Source organism: Scylla paramamosain, chromosome 25, assembly GCF_035594125.1.
Source record: "Scylla paramamosain isolate STU-SP2022 chromosome 25, ASM3559412v1, whole genome shotgun sequence".
Classification (NCBI taxonomy): Eukaryota; Metazoa; Arthropoda; class Malacostraca; order Decapoda; family Portunidae; genus Scylla; species Scylla paramamosain.
The window spans coordinates 16220893-16240892 of NC_087175.1; the positions used below are offsets into that span (position 1 = coordinate 16220893).

At 39.8% G+C, this 20000-nt stretch overlaps 1 protein-coding gene across 1 annotated transcript in view; it reads right to left on the bottom strand.

The window, feature by feature from the left end:
* Positions 1-20000, bottom strand: part of LOC135113234 (uncharacterized) — a 269545-nt gene that overhangs the window by 48092 nt on the left and 201453 nt on the right. The window contains 4 exon segments of the mRNA XM_064028420.1: positions 3182-3394; positions 4163-4381; positions 6445-6588; positions 18321-18506. Coding sequence (XP_063884490.1) covers positions 3182-3394; positions 4163-4381; positions 6445-6588; positions 18321-18506 — 762 coding nt within the window.

The following is a 20000-nucleotide window of genomic DNA, read 5'->3' on the forward strand; positions in this document are numbered from 1 at the left end:
TTCTTAAACTCTAGCATCCCGTGTTTGTTGAGTGCTTTTTGACCACTGTCTTTCACTTCTACTCGTGCTGCTGTTGTTAGTCCACCTCTTGTTGTACAGATGAAGAGAGAAAGATGGGGGAGAGAATTAAGACCTGATAGGTTAATACAGGCAGGTATACGTACATTTAAAAGTAGGAATAGATATATAGGTTCATAGATTGGTAGGTAGGTAGATACAGAGGTGGGTATACAGTTGGTTCACATCTTGTTGTACATATGAATAGAGAGTTAGGGAGAGTAAGGTAGAGATGGATGGAGTAATACTGGCGGGTATACGTATATGCAAAGATAGGGATGGATAGATAGGCTGGTTGGTAGATGGATAGGTGGTCAAACAGATAGATAAATAGATAGATAAAGTGATAGACATACTAAAAGATAACTGAATAGATTGTAAGGGTAAAAACAGTAATTGTTTCAGTTATAGTAGTTATAGAAGTAGTAGTAGTAGTAGTAGTAGTAGTAGTAGTAGTAGTAGTAGTAGTAGTAGTAGTAGTAGTAGTAGTAGCAGCAGCAGCATCAGCAGCAGTTATTGTTGATAAGTCTTGTATTTGTTCATGTGGATTTTGATGTTGTCATTCTAGCTTTTATTGTTGTTGTACTCGTAGGTGCTAACAGTGGTTGTGGTGGTGGCGGCGGTAATGGTTCTTGTTGTCGGTGCGTCAGGTATTAATTAACCGAGACCATAATTTGTCTTTGTGCCTTGGATTAATTTGTTTACATCAATGGGGGGATGACACGACACTCCCGCCGCGCGATTCTTACAAAGGCGACCAATGAGCGCGTGATTAGCAGCGGACGTTGTTGTGGCTTTGTGAGGCTGAATTTCTCACACACACACACACACACACACACACACACACACACACACACACACACACACACACACACACACACACACATACACACAACTTTGTAAAGCTAGCTTGAATTACGAAATACTAATGATCATGATGACAAAAAAAGAAAACAATGCAATAGACACAAAGTAGGTAAAAGTATTATAATCCTCGATATCATTAGAGAAAGGGAAACTGCATGAAGTCATCAGGCCTGCAGGTGGCAGTCTCTGTATAACACATGCCTGTCTATTTCCACTATCATCTCCATCCACAAAATTACCTAATCTTCTTTTAAAGCTCCCTATCGACCCGGCACTAATAATAACCTGATTGCTGAGCCTGTTCAAGTCATCTACCACTCTATTTGAGAAACTGCAAGAGTCCATTATTGTCCCTGTATAAATCATGCCTACCTACGAGTATTTGCAACTATCATTCCCATCCATGAATTTGCCTAATCTTTTAAAAGCTCCCTATTGACCCGGCACTAATAACCTGATTACTAAGTCTATTCCAGTCATATAGTGAGAACACTATCGTTATCATCATCATGATCAGCTAAGCCATCACAGGATTTGAAGCGATATCAAGATGACGTGATGCAATGAAGGTATTGCCACATCGTTAATCTTCTATGACAATAATCCACACTTGTGTAAGAACACTATTAATTTTACTAACGGCGCTGTGTGTGTGTGTGTGTGTGTGTGTGTGTGTGTGTGTGTGTGTGTGTGTGTGTGTGTGTGTGTGTGTGTGTGTGTGTGTGTGTGTGTGTGTGTGTGTGTGTGTGTGTGTGTGTGTGTGTGTGTGTGTGTGTGTGTGTGTGTGTGTGTTTCCATCACAAAGAGGTTATATTTGGGACAAAATCAGCACCACACAATGCCTGACACTTCAGCCTGAATATTAACGCCATTTCAACAATTCAGACTTCATCAAATTATATAAAAAGAGAGAGAGAGAGAAAAAAAAAAGATTAACTGATCATATTCCTCTGTTCGTGTTGTTCTCTTGCTCGAAATTTATGAGTTACACTTCAAATATTATAAGTTGAGAATATTTACAAGTTGAAATATGAGATTACGCTTCCTGTGATCAATGTAATCTTTCATCACTGTTTCTATGCCTTGTACTTCTACGTTTTCTATTGCCAGTGTTAGGAAGGACACCATCCTAGGCCAAATATAAGTCAAAGACATGTAAATTTCAAATGTGCGGTGAAGTTTTCTGCAATTTTACTTCTCTAATCCCTATTTAATAACACTCCCAATGTGTTATTAAATGTGTTAGGAAAGGCTTAGGGATTGCTGGTGTATGAAGGAAACGATCTCAGTTTACATATTTTAAGATAAGGATATTTAAAAGTTCAAACGCGAGGTGACGCCAACACTGGGGTTATGCAGCAAGGATACCACTGTGGGGGCGTGTAATTATTGGGTCATTCAGCGAGCAATCAGCGGGCCAGCGGCGGCGTGACACACTCGGTGACGCGGGATCAGCACCCTAGTTTTTATTCAATGTACATGCGTGGGAGGGAGGGGGAGGGGTTTGGTGGAGGAGCGGAGGGGACTGTGAACACACACACACACACATACACACACACACATTTCTCTGATAAACCGTCAATTATTATTATCATTATCACAGTTCTCTCTCTCTCTCTCTCTCTCTCTCTCTCTCTCTCTCTCTCTCTCTCTCTCTCTCTCTCTCTCTCTCTCTCTCTCTCTCTCTCTCTCTCTCTCCGTCCTCTTTAATTTCATCTCTTCCTTTATTTCCTCTCACTTCACAGTCTTCTGAACCCTTCCTTCTTTTTCATCTCTCTCTCTCTCTCTCTCTCTCTCTCTCTCTCTCTCTCTCTCTCTCTCTCTCTCTCTCTCTCTCTCTCTCTTTCGTCACTTCCTCATTCCAGTCTTTTTCTTTCACTCATTTGTTGTCTTTTATCCTTCGATTTTTCACTTCATTTCCCTCTTTCTCTCTCTGCTCTTAATTCTATTCCCTTGTCATCTGTTTTTACCTATTTCCCTCTTCGTGACACCTACATCCACCTCTCTCTCTCTCTCTCTCTCTCTCTCTCTCTCTCTCTCTCTCTCTCTCTCTCTCTCTCTCTCTCTCTCTCTCAGGGAAAGAAAGGAATACTTATTTCCTTAATTTAGGGACACTCGTCTAATTCTGCTCTATAATAAAACCACATCTCTCTCTCTCTCTCTCTCTCTCTCTCTCTCTCTCTCTCTCTCTCTCTCTCTCTCTCTCTCTCTCTCTCTCTCTCTCTCCCCCGCAAAACAAAACCCACGCAGAACTCACGCGTCTCATTGTCACAGTTGACCTCGTGGGCGGCGCCGAGGGACCTGGGCACCTTGTTACCCTGCGGATCCACACACCAGCAGATGAGGCCGTTCCTGGAGCACTGGCGGGCCACGTATAGTCCGTCTTCCTCCCGACACTGCGGCACATAACCTTTGCCTCGCCGCTCCGTCACCACCAGCAGCTCCGCGATCATCTTCTGCTGCAGACACGCTGGGGGAGGAAGGTGAAGGATGTGTTAGGGGTGATGGGTGTGTGTCGGTGGGTGGGTGTTAGTGGGAGGTTTGTTTATAGGTGTGCTGGTTGGGTTGGTGGGTGTATGTGGTGTGGGAAGCTGGGTGTCGGTGGTGGGTGTACGTTGTGTAATAATAATAATAATAATAATAATAATAATAATAATAATAATAATAATAATAATAATAATAATAATAATAACAATAGTGTGTGTGTGTATGTGTGTGTGTGGCTATGTCTGCTTGTCCGTGTTTGTGTTAGTGTTTCCATTTCTCTCTCTCTCTCTCTCTCTCTCTCTCTCTCTCTCTCTCTCTCTCTCTCTCTCTCTCTCTCTCTCTCTCTCTCTCTCATTCTCATACTGTCCTCTCATTTTTCCTCCTTTCACATCCTCTCTCATCCTCTCCTGTTCTCTGCGGTCTGTCTGTCTCCTCTCTGCCCGCCGCTGTCTATATTCTATCATATTAGTCAGCCTCCTACTTCCATCACACACACACACACACACACACACACACACACACACACACACACACACACACACACCAACCCCCACTCACCGGCCCAAACACGTGAGCACACACAAACACGCACACATACATACATGCACGCACAAAGATATACATAACCACCCACCCTCATCAACTCAACCCCCCGCCACACACACACACACACACACACACACACACACACACACACACACACACACACACACACACACACACACACACACATACAAACAAACACACACACCTGTCAGGTTAGCCGGCTGGACACAATGCTGGCCACAAATGTCGGAGATGCAACACTTCTGAGTGGATGGACACTGGAGGTCATGCAGGCAGGAGGCCCCGCACCTCATCTCCTCCTCCTCGCCTCCCACGCCCACTACTCCGCCGCCGCCCTCCACCGGACACTGGCCTGGCTTCTTCAGCTCATCCACAGCCGCACAACACACGCCGTAGTCACGTCCTGGGGAAGAGAGTGGTGATAACTATTAACTATTTCAACTTTCCCACAATGATCTTCAGTTTTTAAAAGACTTACGTTTTCGTATCATAGTCTCTTACACATTTCTGTAGATGTTTCTGTAGATGGTGTGTTTCTGTAGATGTATAGATGAAATTAGACTTTTTTTTTTTTTTCTATGTTCCATTCTTACCTACAACGTTGACAAGACTTATGTTTTCCATCCTACATTCCAGACCCTCACCCTCACACACACCAATACCCCTTAACGCACCCCACGCGAACGCACCCTGACAAACTATAACCTATGCAAAAAGAAAATAATTTGTTCCACCAAAAACAAACGTTACTGATTTTTCATGATCTTTTTATTTTGCTCAAAAGTTTAAAGTTTCTTATCAAAAAACCGTAAGGAAAAAGGCAAAATTCTTTAGCCATAAGCCGTGCGAAAATAACACCAAACATTCAAATCACAAAAACATTAACGAAATCGCAAATTACTCTCACCAACGCCTAAAAAAAAAAAAAATAAAAAAATAAAAAACAAAATAAATAAATAAATAAATAAATAAACTCACAAACCACAACCCATTTCATCCTACCTCCATCGAAACTCTCGCCCTCAACTCACACACACTAGCCATAACCTAACCCACGCTGACACTGTACACCGCCTAAAACGTCCCTCATAAGCATGCCACGCCCGCGTAAACAAGATTCACTCGTGCCGAACCAGCGAGGAGTGAACAGCGCGGGATAGACCAGATAATAGACTTTCAATGCACGCGGGAGGCACAGCGTTAGGGAGACGAGCAAAGGGAGGCGGCATGGGGTAAGAACAAGAGGATGAGACCCACACGAGACTGGAAATAAACGAAAAGAGAAAGAGGTTTGATTCTGTGAGGAAGGGAAGAGAGAGAGAGAGAGAGAGAGAGAGAGAGAGAGAGAGAGAGAGAGAGAGAGAGAGAGAGAGAGAGAGAGAGAGAGAGAGAGAGAGAGAAAGCACAAGAGACGAAAAAAAGAGAAATAATAAATGTGTACACCAGATACTGCTTATATCATTAAGTTTGCACAATTAGAGAGAGATTATAAAAATTTCCCATTCTCTTCCTCCCCCTTGATAAAAAATATTTAATCTCGCACAAAAGTTTAATCCCATTTCAGACAAGAGGAGGAATTTGAGACCACACGAGAGAACGCAATTATTGTTAGGTTTTGAGATAATTTTCCGCTCCCAACAATTTTAAAGGTCTGCTATTTCTGTCCATTTCTTTATATTTTTTTCTTTAATTTTCTTCAATGGTCTGAAAGCATATACATTCAAACGAGAGAGAGAGAGAGAGAGAGAGAGAGAGAGAGAGAGAGAGAGAGAGAGAGAGAGAGAGAGAGAGAGAGAGAGAGAGAGAGAGAGAGAGAGAGAGAGAGAGAGAGAGAGAGAGAGAGAGAGAGAGAGAGAGAGAGAGAGAGAGAGAGAGAGAGAGAGAGAGATTTAAGAGGGAGCAGACTGGCAGATAAAAAAGAAAATATGCCAGGAAATGAAGCAAGAAAGGAAATTAAGAAAATAGAAAAAAATATTGGAAAAAAAGGCATGAAGGAGAGCAATAATGTTTTCCACTTATCAATTTTTTTAGGCTTTTGACACCAAATTCTTAGGACTTGTTACCACTTTTAACACACTTTCTGACATTCATTGCAAATTGATACCCATTCTTTCGTACCCATCACAAATTTGGCATCAATTCCTTGGCACCTACTGCAAGTTTTAATATCCATTGTTTTTTGGCACCCACAAATTATCAAACATCGATTTCTTGGCACCCATTACAACTTTTGGCGCTCATACTCTGGCACTATTATTCTTTTGACACCAATTCCTTGACACTATTACCATTTTGACACCGACTTTTTTTTTGCACTATTATAACTTTTCACATTAATATTCTGGTACTATTATTTGACACCAATGCCTTGAGATTATTACCATTTTGACACCACTTCCTTGAGACTTGCCATTTCAACTCCTTGGCACCAACTACGACTCTCCATACACATTGCCTGGCACTCACCTGGCGAGACGTCACACTTGTAGAGCGGCGGGCAGCTGGGCGTGCCTGGGTTGCTGCCACACAGGAAGGGGCGCTGCTGGTCCTCTCCCATCATGAGCGGCTCCCCCATGGCGCACAGGCTGGACAGGCTGCGGGGCTTCTTACCTGCACAGGGGGAGAGAAAGAAAGACACGGCTTGGTTATTGAGTAAGTAACATCGCTTTTCTTGTTGCCGCTTCTTAAGGTCGTGGAGAGGAAATGAGAAATGACCGGGTTAGTTATTGAAGCACGAACACTGCCTTTTGCTGCTGCTTCTTAAAGGTCGTGAAGGGAAAATTACAACAACACGGGTTAGCTATTGGCGAAACAGCAATGGTCTTTTGGTGGCTGTTTTTAAGTATTAAGAAGAAGCGTTATTTGTATAACGGTTATGGAGGCAAAATGATAAAAAAATACATCCCTTTATTCTTTCACCTAATGTTTGTCCACATTTCTATTCCTCGTCCAGTATAGGTCCTCTTATCACACCAACTGTCTGTCCCCCAAAAACGAAACATTCACACAGCACTCGGAAGCAAAACACCCCACAACTTGTGTATACCCCGCATCCTACACTACACTTCACGAACACGCAGACTAATCATGTATACTTTGCCCCCTTCCCTCTCCCTCCTCAACCTTCCTGCCCTTCCTTACCCTCCCTGTACACTCAGTTGTGAATGCAGGTTAGTTTACGCTCTACATTTTGTTGACACGCAGACTAATCATGTATACTCTTCCACCTCGCCCTCCTTTCCTTCTCCCTCTCCCTCTCCTTCCTTCCCCTCCCCGCAGTGCTCAAGTTGTCAATGCGAGTAAGTTAGGGAGAAAAGCAGGCGGGATTAAGCACACTTTTCTCAGGCCAGTGTACACTTAATTAAGGTAAAAGTTTGCCTGGCTTGGGTTTATCCCGGCCGTGCCTGACCCGAGGTGTGCGACAGATTAAAAATGCGAGTTAATCAGGTGTCTTTTTTTCTTTTTTTTCAATTTCTTGGTAAGGACGGTACTCATGCTTTTCTCTCTCTCTCTCTCTCTCTCTCTCTCTCTCTCTCTCTCTCTCTCTCTCTCTCTCTCTCTCTCTCTCTCTATCTTTCACCCTTCATCTCCTTTACCGTTACCTTTACTCTTGTGCCTGCCTCTCCCTTTCTATCTCTATCTATCGTATGTGTGTGTGTGTGTGTGTGTGTGTGTGTGTGTGTGTGTGTGTGTGTGTGTGTGTGTGTGTGTGTGTGTGTGTGTGTGTGTGTGACTTTCGTGACTCATGTTCTGATTAAGCCCGTGGGAAAAAGAAAGGAAAAAGGAAGAAAGAAAAGAAAAGGGAGGTGAAGGGAGGGGAAAAAATGGAGGATGAGGATGATGGGAATCATGGGAAGAAAAAAATGTTAACGGAGGGAAAAACTGTTGAAAGTGAGGAAAAAAGTGAAGGAACAACAAAAATGGATGAAGAGGAGAGAAAAGGAGGACAAGGAGGAGGAATGAACTGGAAAATAAGAGTGAACGAGGGAAAAAAGAAAAGGGGGGAGAGAGAGAGAGAGAGAGAGAGAGAGAGAGAGAGAGAGAGAGAGAGAGAGAGAGAGAGAGAGAGAGAGAGAGAGAATAGGGGTGAATGAAGACAAGAGAAAATGATTAAACGAAGGACAAAAGGAAAAAAAAGGGACGAAAGGAAAAAAAAAAAGATAAATGTGAAACAAGAACAGAAGCAAACAGAGGGAGGGAAATTAAAAAAAGAAATAAAATAAACAAATAAAATCAATAATATCATCAGAAGTTAAAGACGCACAAAAAAAAAGATAACGACAAAAAAAAAAAAACTGAGTAAACGATGACCCACCCCCCAAAAAAAAAAAAAGTAAAATGAGGTAAAAAAAAAAATACAAACTAAGTAACAAAGAAACCCGTGTAATTCCATCTGACTTTATATAGAGACAAAAAATATTAATAATAATAACCACAAAAATGCACACGCTTTGTATACTCCATTCAATAAGTCAGAAGATGAGAGAGAGAGAGAGAGAGAGAGAGAGAGAGAGAGAGAGAGAGAGAGAGAGAGAGAGAGAGAGAGAGAGAGAGAGAGAGAGAGAGAGAGAGAGAGAGAGAGAGTTGAGACCGGAGGCGAGATGGCGGAGAGAGAGAGAGAGAGAGAGAGAGAAAAGAAAAAAAAAAAAAGGACTAAAATAAATAAAAATCTTAGCTCTTATGTATACTGCAGCGACCCGAAAGGAAGAGAAGGGAAAATAGCCTCTCTCGTGCCGATAAAATATTAATTATCTTGTTCATTTACCGTGTTATCCAAGAACAAACACAATGCCATTGAGAAGGATTTTTTTTTTTTATTGAGCGTTTTTCTTTTCGCAACGCTGCCTCAGGGTGGGGGAGGGGAGGGGTAAACATACATACACACACACACACACACACACACACACACACACACACACACAGTAAACACACGGTCTCTCTCTCTCTCTCTCTCTCTCTCTCTCTCTCTCTCTCTCTCTCTCTCTCTCTCTCTCTCTGTCTCTCTCTTCCAGTAAAATGCTGTTGAATACGTAGCTTATACGCTTCAATATTTACCAATAAAACCGTTAATTTTTTTTATAATTCTTAGTGTAAACGCCATTGATAATTTTTTGTGTCCGGAATACGTTATCAATAGATTTAATCCCTTCACCATTGGCAAGATGAATAAACACACAATAGTTAAGGCAATGAATAAGTATTTGTTGTTTCTTTCTCCTGTACAAGCAAAAACAATTAAGAGTCTTTCATTTCATCTCATTCTTTCAGTTATTCAACCCACACCCACGCGCATACACACACACACACGCACACATTTCACTGCTCTGTCTGTCTGCCCCACTCTTTCACTTTATCCTCACATCTCACGCTCGCCCTTGTCTGGTTTTGTCCATCATTCCCCGTTCTTATAAGATCTGTCTATTCCTTAATGTTTGGTGCTCCTGTTTAGTCACCATGTGTAATCTCTACTGTCTTAATGCACGTTTTCTTCCCACCTATTTATTACGTTGTCACTTTTCCTTCCCCAACCTAGTAATTACCACGCCACTCCTCTTTTCCTCTCTTCAGTCTTAATGTTCTCCTTCCATCACTTCGTAATTACCACGTCACTTCTCTCTACTCTTGTAATGCGCTTCTATACCTACTAATTACCATACCACTCCTCGCTACTCCTTTACCACCTTAATGCATTCCTTCCTCCCCATCTACTAATTATTATGTCACCTCTCTATTTCTCCGTCATCTGAATGCACTTCCCTATCCTTTATTTACCATAGCTCTTCTCTTGACAGTCTTCATGTACTTCTTTCCCTATCTTTTAGCGTACTGCTACTCTCTACTCTTGTAATGTATTTCTTTTACACAATTCCTTGACAAAATTACCGTCTTAAAGCACTTCTTAACCCACCTTTTAATTACCATACTACTTTCCTCTACTCTCAAAATTCTCTCCTTCCACCATCCTCCTCTTTACACTGCTTAGATAAACCTTTCCAATCAGCCAGTCTCGTCACAAGCGCAAGAATCATTGGCGTTATCAAGAAACACTCGTGAATTCCTCCCTCCGGAGAAATGTGTGGCGCGTTATAGGAAATATCCTTGACTGCCCATAAATCAAAGAGCAGCTACCGAACATACAAGGTGAAGTTACCGTGGCAAAGATCATGTCTGCGTAATCCCATCAAGAGCTCTTTTCTACTGGACTTCTATTCAGAGCAGGATCAATATAGAATGGTATCCGTTAGGTGTCCTGGGCCAGACTGCTTCATGGTAAATAAAGAAAATGCTAATGCCAATATTGTGCAGTCCCAAGTGGTGGTAAGACACTTCTCATAATTTTTACATATTTCTTGCCGTTTTTGTTTATTTATTTATTTTATTTTATTATTATTATTTTTTTTTTTTAGATTTCTGGTACTCTTAGCCAGATTTCTTCACACGTAAAGAAGATATTAATTCCAACATCGTACAGTTCATAGTAGTGCTAAGTCACAGTCGGGTGGGTTTTTGGATAGGGGATACCCAAAATATCTCCTTTAACCTGTACAATCCCCAACATGAAAAATGGTGTATTATGTATTAATATAAAAAAAAAACTATAGATGTTCCTTTAGACTCTTTAGACAGGCACCTTCACTGGGCCTCTTAAAAAATGCGAAATATTTTAGATAAGAATGGCCAAACAGCCTCTATTTATCACATCCTTTGTTTTTCTGTAAGACCTTTGTGGAGCTCTTCATATAAAACAGTTCAGTAGTCCATATATTAATTCCTATATAATTCAGTAACATGAAATTCACTAAACTCCGTGGCGTGACTACTCGGAGCAAGAAAATGGTTAGTAATCAGGGAAAAACCATGCCAAATACTAGGAAAGTGTTAATAGACATGAAATAACTAACTCCATGACATCAATACCTAAGCCTCCCGTATAAGAAGCACGGCGCTCTGGGTTCAGTAAACATTCTCCAATCGTACTTTCACGTAATTTTTAACGCTTTCTCCTACGCTAGTAACTCGCCCCTCCTTCCTCCCTTCCTCCCCCGCGCTGAAACACGCCACCGGAAACTTAACTGGCTATCTATTCTGTATATTTTTCCTCAGCGGGCGTGATTGGTGGTCGCTTTTGGGGGAGAGCTTTCCTGATTGGTGTGTCGAGTGTCCAGGGACGGGCCCTGTATGTTTCTCCTTGCCTTTAGTGGACAGCTGGGTAAGTAAAGGGCATTCATTAGATCGCAGGAATACACGAGTTCTTAGCACCGTGTTGGTAGATGAGTGAGTGATATGAATGAAACCACAAACATGGAGTCGTCCGGAGTAAGAAAAAAAAAAAAAAAAATAGAACGGGGCCTTACTTGTAGTCGTAGGTAAATAAATATTCATAAAGAAGGCAACTTGCAACAGTGTATAACTTGAATAAAAACATGTAATACCTTCTATGCAATAAATAGCAGAGATACATTGACCGAAATATATAAAAAAGAAGCTAAAACTTGAAGTATGTACATTATAAAGAAATCCATACTTAATGAAAAACACGGTGCGACAGTGTATAATTTAAAAAAAAAAGAACATGATTGCATAATGAAAAACAGAATACATACAATAACTGGAACAGCAGAAGAGACAATAAGTAAATGACACTGATGTAAGGTAAATAAAAATGTAGTAAAACAGCTAAAACATAACGCAACTTGGAAACAAAAAACAAATACACAAACATTAATCACAATAACGTTTTAAAATCAAGATGATGAGTTAACAAAATGACTGAAGGTGTAAAATAAAAACAAAGAATAATAAAAAAATGAAATAAATAAATAAAACAAGAACTTTGAGTCTACAGTTATTTGTTAAAAAAAAGAAGCTTAAATAAAAATATTGGAATTGAACACGATTTGAAAATGAAATAATGAAATATCCAAGTCAACGAACATAGAAAGGGGAGAGAGAGAGAGAGAGAGAGAGAGAGAGAGAGAGAGAGAGAGAGAGAGAGAGAGAGAGAGAGAGAGAGAGAGAGAGAGAGAAAGGTTAAATCTGCTTTTCTAGTGACATTCATTGCCCTCCCGCCCCCTCCCCCTTCCCCCTCTCTCTCTCTCTCTCTCTCTCTCTCTCTCTCTCTCTCTCTCTCTCTCTCTCTCTCTCTCTCTCTCTCTCTCTCTCTCTCACAGGAACGGGAGGTAAAATCTGTCTCCACTATCACTCTTCGATTCCAGCAGTTGTTAACTTCGCTCCATTGCTCTCTCTCTCTCTCTCTCTCTCTCTCTCTCTCTCTCTCTCTCTCTACGGTACTTTTTTTTTACGATTCTACTTCCTCTCCTATTTCCTCCTTCCATATTCTCTCTCTCTCTCTCTCTCTCTCTCTCTCTCTCTCTCTCTCTCTCTCTCTCTCTCTCTCTCTCTCTCTCTCTCTCTACGGTACTTTTTTTTATGATTCTACTTCCTCTCCTATTTCCTCCTTCCATATTCTCTCTCTCTCTCTCTCTGGCTCCGGCATTCGGTTTCTCTCACTTTTGCTCCTATCTTTCCTTATCTTTCTCTCATTTATCTTCCTATTTCTCGTCTCTCTTAACTGCTGTCTCTCTTTACTTCCTTTATTTCCTCCATCTATTACAAGTCTCCCTCTTCCTCTCCCGCCGCTCCCTTTCCTCCATCCTTTCCTTCTTTTCCTCCTCCTCCTCCTCCATCTTTCGGGATCTTTTGCCTCCACGCTCAGATTCATTTTCATTATAGTGGTTTTCCTTTGCTCAACTTTTTATTCTATGATTCATCTCTCTCTCTCTCTCTCTCTCTCTCTCTCTCTCTCTCTCTCTCTCTCTCTCTCTCTCTCTCTCTCTCTCTCTCTCTCTCTCTCTTCTGTTCTCTGTTTTCTTCTTCTTCTATTTGTTATTTCATCTACATTTGTTTCTTCTTTTTTATTTTCTTCCTTTTATTCATCATTTCTAATTTCTGTTCTTTCCATGTCTGTCATCTTTATTAATTTATATATCAATCAACTTATTTACCTGCTATCTCTTCATTTTTCCTTCCTTTTTTCTTCCTGTTCTTCCTATTTTTTTTTTGTTTCCCTACCTAAATACATTTTTTTCCCTTAGCTCATTACCCCCCTACATTCCTCCTTCTCTTCCTCCTCCACCTCGTTCTCTTCTCTTCATTTCTTCTCTTACTCCTGTTTTCTTGTCCTTTCCCTACTTAAAGTATGTTTTTTTCTTATTCTCTGGTCATTACTCTTTACATTCCTCCTCCTCCTCCTCTTCCAATTATTTTTCCTTTTTTTTTTTTACTGTCATGTTCATTTTTTCCTTCTTTCCCTAACTATAATACGTTTCTTCTTCCCAGTTCACTATTCCCTATTTGCCTTTTCCTACTCCTCCTCCTCCTCCTTTTCCTCCTCGTGGCTTTTCTGCTCCATCGAGTCTCAAATGCCACTACAGATGTTTCTTTTTTTCTTCTTCTCTTTTTGTTTCCATGTTTTTTCCACGGATGGTGATTCCTTAAGTACTTGAGGTGTGTGTGTGTGTGTGTGTGTGTGTGTGTGTGTGTGTGTGTGTGTGTGTGTGTGTGTGTGTGTGTGTGTGTGTGTGTGTGTGTGTGTGTGTGTGTAATATGTTTTAGTGTAATGACTATGCAATATCTTTTCATCATTTATTGTACGAGTCTCTCTCTCTCTCTCTCTCTCTCTCTCTCTCTCTCTCTCTCTCTCTCTCTCTCTCTCTCTCTCTCTCTCTCTCTCTCTGCCTCGCTTCAAAAGTAGCCTTTTTCTGCTCTTTCAGTACACAAACCTAATGTAAAACCTTCATATATTCTAAGTATGTTCTGCAGTGGAACCCTAAGTGAATCTAGTACTTCTTCATTGTCAGTCTCCTTATCCCCTTCCCCCACGAGTTTTTTTTTCCCTCTATTTTTCTTCCTTAACTTGCCAGATCTCCGTATATTGTATCCCATATATTCTACTCTATATATTCTAAGTAAGATCTAAAGTGGAAGCCTAAATAAATACAGTACTATTATTTCATCCTTAGTCTCTCTACCACCTTCCCCACGCATCTCTCCCCTCTTATTTTTTCTCACTTGCTAAATTCTCATATAGTGAAAACCTAAGTGAATTTAATACTCCTACTTCATTCTCAGCCCCCTTACCGCCTTTCCCACGAATTTTTCCTTCTGTTTTTCTCTCCCTTAACCTGCAAGACTTCAGTGACCTGGCAAGTCTTTCACGGAAGTCTCATATATTCCCTCTAAGTAAGAGCTACAGTGGAAACGTAAATGCAATACTTCTTCATCCTCAGTCCCTTTATCAGCTTCCCTCACACGCATTTCTTCCTTCTATTTTTTTCTTCCTTTGCTTGCAAGACGCCCATATATTCTAAGCAAATTAAGTGACAACGTAAGTAAATACAGTACTATTACTTCATCCTCATTCCCCTTGCCACCTTTCCCATGCATTTTTTTTATATTTTTCTTCCGTAACTTGCAAGGCCTTCAGTGACCCACCAAGTCTCTTTCAAGGAAGCTTCATATATTCCGTGTTAGTAAACCCAACAGTGGAGATTTAAGTAAATACAGTACTTCTTCATCCTCTCTCCCTTTGCCACCTTTCCCACGCATTTCTTCCCTCTAATTTTTTGTCCCTCAACTTGCAAGGCCTTCAGTGAACCGCCAAGTCTCTTTCACTGTCAGGAGCTTTCAACTTGCTCTCAACTTGCTTACGAAACTTTCCTCTGACCTCTCAACACCTCACCATTACCAACACTCTCACCTCACCATTGCACGCACCACTTTTCCCTGACATGCAAGAATTTTCTGTTACACTGCTTTTTTTCCTCCAGCGTCTAACAGCTCAGTGAGTTAGCCTAACCCACCCAGCCTAGCCCAACCAGCATACGCGTGTCTCCCTCTCCCCCTCACCTATACTATATATCCCCACGTACGCACATAACTATTCCGTTAGGTTAGGTAAGAGTGGCCGCAGCTCCCCTAGCATAAAAAAAAAACTAAAAAAAAAAATAAATAAATAAAAAAAAAATAAGGTCCGTTTTATCTACGTGAAAAAAAAAGTTTGGTGTTGTACATACATACATCCTGCCTGGAAAAGTGGAAAATGAAAATGCGATTCCTCTCTTCTATCTACGTAGGAAACAAATAAAAAAGTAAATTGAGAGAAATACAGGGAATATAGTGTGTACAATCTGTTGTTGTTTTGTTCTTGGTAAGTAACTAGTTCGTTTTACTGGTTTGTTAACTGCATGGGGAAATATAAGGGTAGGCAAATAAAATATAATAAAACTAAACCAATAGATAAAGCAATGGGGGTGAAAGAATAAATAAATAAGATAAAATTTAAAGAAAATAATATTTTTTATCCTTTACGAAAAGTTACTGCATGGAGAAATAGACAGAGAAATAAATACAAAAGTAAAAAATAAATTAATAGATAAATATGATATAACGAAACAAGTGGATGAAAGAGTCACAGTGATGCAATAAATACACCAAACCCAAATTTTAATTTAAAAATAATAAATCCTTTAAGAAAAAATGTCATAAACTGCATGGAGAAATAGGTAAAATGAATAAATATACGAATAGATAAAACAAGACAAAATATAACGAAACAAATAGATGAGGCAATAGAAGCATAAAAAAATATCTGTAATCCTTTACGAAAAAGCGATTAGCTGTATTGAGAAACAAGTAAAATAAATGAGGAAATACACATAAGGGAAGATAAATAAAACATAATGAAACAAATACATGAAGCAATGAATGTAGCAGATCAATTCAGTAAAACAAACGTAGTAAAGAAAAAAATGTTTAATGTTTTACAAAGAAACGATAAATTGCACGAAGAAATAAAAAAAAAAAAGAATATACGATTAGATACATTAGACAGGAACAAGTAAAGAAAAAACATCCTTATTTTTTAAGAGAAAGCCATTAACTGCATTAATATAGATAAAATGGATCAAGAAATAAAAATAAGGGAAGATAAGTGACGCATAATAAAAATGAACATATGAAACAACTGAAGTGACAAAACAAATAAACAAAACTGAAGAAAAACAATCCGTAATCCATGAGAGAAAACAAACAAACAAACAAAGAGATTAACAAATAAAAAAAATAAAGAAAATAAACAGAACATATAACTAAACAAACAAACAAACAAACAAACAAACAAAACAAAACATGAACTGAAGTGACGGAACAAATAAATAAACAACCAAAGACATAAAATATTAAAAAGAAAACACAGTTAATCCCTTCCAAAAAGCGATTAACGACACCAACACAAAATCTAATTTGGAAAAGCGGCTAAAAAAAAAAAAAAAGGCGGAGCGCAAATGACGAAATAAAGGTTGCAAGTGGCCACTTCAAGGGGAACACCCATGCCGGCCCCTGATGACTATGACCACCCGTTAAGTCTATTGGAGAAACCAGAAAAGTGACAGGGAAAAAAGTCGTGACGGCCACCAGTTACCGGCTTAAAGGAGAGAGAAAAGAGCGCGCGAGGTAATTCCTGCCACGCTAGGCCTAGAAAATGATGGAAAAATGTGGAAAAAAGACAGATGACAAAGGGAGAGGAGGAGGAGGAGGAGGACCGGTCACAAAGGAACCAAATTATGAAAAGGGGAAAATAGACAGGAACTCAAAGAAAGTAAAGAATAATTTTTGTCTCATAAAAGCTACAAAATGATCAATTGAACACTTGGTAAGAAAAGGCAAAATAGATAAATAATTCACGTAGAAATGAAGAAAAAAATTGTGAAAATTGTGAAAATTATACCGGAAATAAATAAAAAAAAAGTTTATTATATTAAACTTAAGAAATGGTAACAAAGAATAAAATATCAAAATAAATAACTAAACCACGCAGAAATTAGCAAAAATGTAAAGCTGCGGCGCATGAAAAAAAAAAACGAAAAAAAAACTGAAAAAAATGTGGGAAATGACAATCTTTGCCACATTAAATCTAGAAAAAAATTTGTGAAAAGAAAATAGTTGAAAAACGGACAATAGACGGCCACATTAAGCAGAGGCAAGCCACAAAAGAAGAGAATAATGACGAAAGAAAATTGAAAAGGGAGAAGAGAACAAAGGCGGGCAGAGGAATTCTTGCAATATTAATGTAGATAATGAAAAAAAAAAAGTGAAAAGACAATGTATTAACCAAAACTGCAAAAATAAGAAAAAAAGAACGATGAAAGTAAACGAAAAAAAGGAGACAGTAACTGTTGCAATATTAATGTAGAAAATGGAAAACAAAATAAAAAAAAAGTGAAAACACAGGCAACGTATTTAGCAAAATTATACAGCAAAAAGAACAAAAAATGATGAAAGCAAACGGACAAGGTAACAATAAAAGTAAAATGAAAAGAGAGAGTTGTTCTTGCAATATTAATGTTTATAATAAAGACAAAGAAAAAAAGGTGAAAAGACCGAGAATAAATATCTACATTACGCAAAATTAAATTGCAAAAGAACGGAATAAAGATGAAAGTAAATGGAGAAAAAAGAAAAAAACGAGTAATGCCTACTACATTAAAACGTGAGAATAAAAAAAAAAAAAGATAAATGAAAAGACAGACGGTAGAGATGTACGTGCATTACCACACGTGACACAACGAAACGAAACAATGACCAAAGAAAGTGAGAAGAGAGAGAGAGAGAGAGAGAGAGAGAGAGAGAGAGAGAGAGAGAGAGAGAGAGAGAGAGAGAGAGAGAGAGAGAGAGAGAGAGAGAGAGAGAGAGAGAGAGAGAGAGAGAGAAAATCTTCTTGTTACATCAAAACTAGGGAATAGAAAAAGAGAAAAGACATACAATACAAAACTACAGTAAAAAAATACAAAAAAAATACAAAAAAGAAAAAGGAAAAAAAAATAACAAAATGAACTTGACAGGCAGAAGAGAGAGAGAGAGAGAGAGAGAGAGAGAGAGAGAGAGAGAGAGAGAGAGAGAGAGAGAGAGAGAGAGAGAGAGAGAGAGAGAGAGAGAGAGAGAGAGAGAGAGAGAAAATAATAATTCCTGCTGCTTTAAAGCTAGAGAACGAAAATAAAGTGATAAGACAAAAAAAAAAAAAAGGAAGGAAATAAATGACACAAACACTAACTTTTGCTACAGTAAAAAAAAAAAAAAATAGAAATAAGATAAAAGATAGACAATAATAATCCTGTCAATAAAACAAAAAAAGAAAAAAAGTGAAATGACAAACAACACTTATTTCCACATTTAAACTAAGAAAAAAAAAAGAAAGAGAAAAAAACACCAATTATCACTACATTCAAACTAAAAATAAAGAAAAAAAGAAACGAAAAAAACAAAAACAAGAGAGCGTGACTCACAGGAGGGCAGGGGCGGGCAGGGCTCAAGGTCACAGGGCTCTTCCTCCAGGGTGCAGGCCGTATCCCCGGGGCAGGTCACGTGGCGGCAGGGGTCGTGACATTCGCACAATGGGCACCCCTCCTCGTCCAGTTCAAACTCGTAAGGGCACAGCATCCGACACTGGTAGGCGGCACAGGGACGGGGCTCTGGGGGGGAGAGAGCAGGGTTAAGTGTTGCTTGGGGGAGGAAGTGGGGGAGCTTGTGTTGCTTCGGGCTTTTGTGGTGGTGGTGGCGGCAGAGGACAATGCCGAGGAAAAGAAAGGTAACATTTGTTTTTTAATAGGAGGAGGAGGAGGAGGAGGAGGAGGATATAAAAGAGCAGATACAAGGAAATTTGTTAATTTATAAAGGGGATGTTTGCTGATGTATCTAGTATGGGTGAAGTAAGAGGAGGTAGCGAAGGAGAAGGAAAAGTAAGGGAAAGACGAGGAGAAGGAGGAGGAGGAGGATGAGGAGGAGGAGTAAACAGTTACGTAAAGAGACATACTAAGTAAATATATTTTTTACGTTTGAAAAAAAAAAAAAAAACGAAAAAATTAAATAAGAAGAAATAAGAAGAAATCAACAACCCCTTAATTGCAGCTCCTATAAGAAATGATAAAAAAAAGTTAATCACATTACTCATATTTAATTTCTGGGATACTTTGATTCTCGCTTTAAAATATATAACTTAGGTCACAGGAGAGAGAGAGAGAGAGAGAGAGAGAGAGAGAGAGAGAGAGAGAGAGAGAGAGAGAGAGAGAGAGAGAGAGAGAGAGAGAGAGAGAGAGAGAGAGAGAGAGAGAGAGAGAGAGAGAGCAATCAGGCAAAGAGTCCCAGAGTTTACCAGTGAGAGGGACGAAATAATGAAAATACTGGTTAACTCTTGCATTACGAAGGTGAAATCAAGAAAAAAAGCTTGTAGAAAGAAACAGAACCAGACAGAATTTCAGACTTTACCAGAGACAGGAATGAAAGATATACTAGCTAACTCTTGCATTACTAACCTGGACAGAATAAAAACTCACTAGAACAAAAAAAGAAAAAAATAAAGAAAAGGAAAACATCTGTGACAAATATTGCAAGTAGGATTAAAAGAAAAGAAAGCAAAGAAAGGAAAAGTTATTTGTGAAGAATTAGATGCGTTGAGGAAGAAGCGTCTGGTGCTGGGGAGGAAAGGGCGTGGTCGGAGAAGAGGAGGAGGAAGAGGAGGAGGAGGAGATGAAAGGGAAGCTTAGCGAGCTGGGGAGAAATGGGGTGGTGGGAGAGAGAGAGAGAGAGAGAGAGAGAGAGAGAGAGAGAGAGAGAGAGAGAGAGAGAGAGAGAGAGAGAGAGAGAGAGAGAGAGAGAGGGAAAGTGAAGCTTATGCGAGTGGGAAGGCGTGGCTGGAGAGAGAGAGAGAGAGAGAGAGAGAGAGAGAGAGAGAGAGAGAGAGAGAGAGAGAGAGAGAGAGAGAGAGAGAGAGAGAGAGAGAGAGAGAGAGAGAGAGAGAGAGAGAATAGAGCGTGAGTGGATGAGTGCACGAGGGGAGAGAAGGAAGGACTTGATGGAGGAGAGAGACGTGGGAGAGAAAGGAGTAAGGGAGAAGGAGGGAGAAGGAGAAGGAAGGAAGGAAGGAGAGAGAGAGAGAGAGAGAGAGAGAGAGAGAGAGAGAGAGAGAG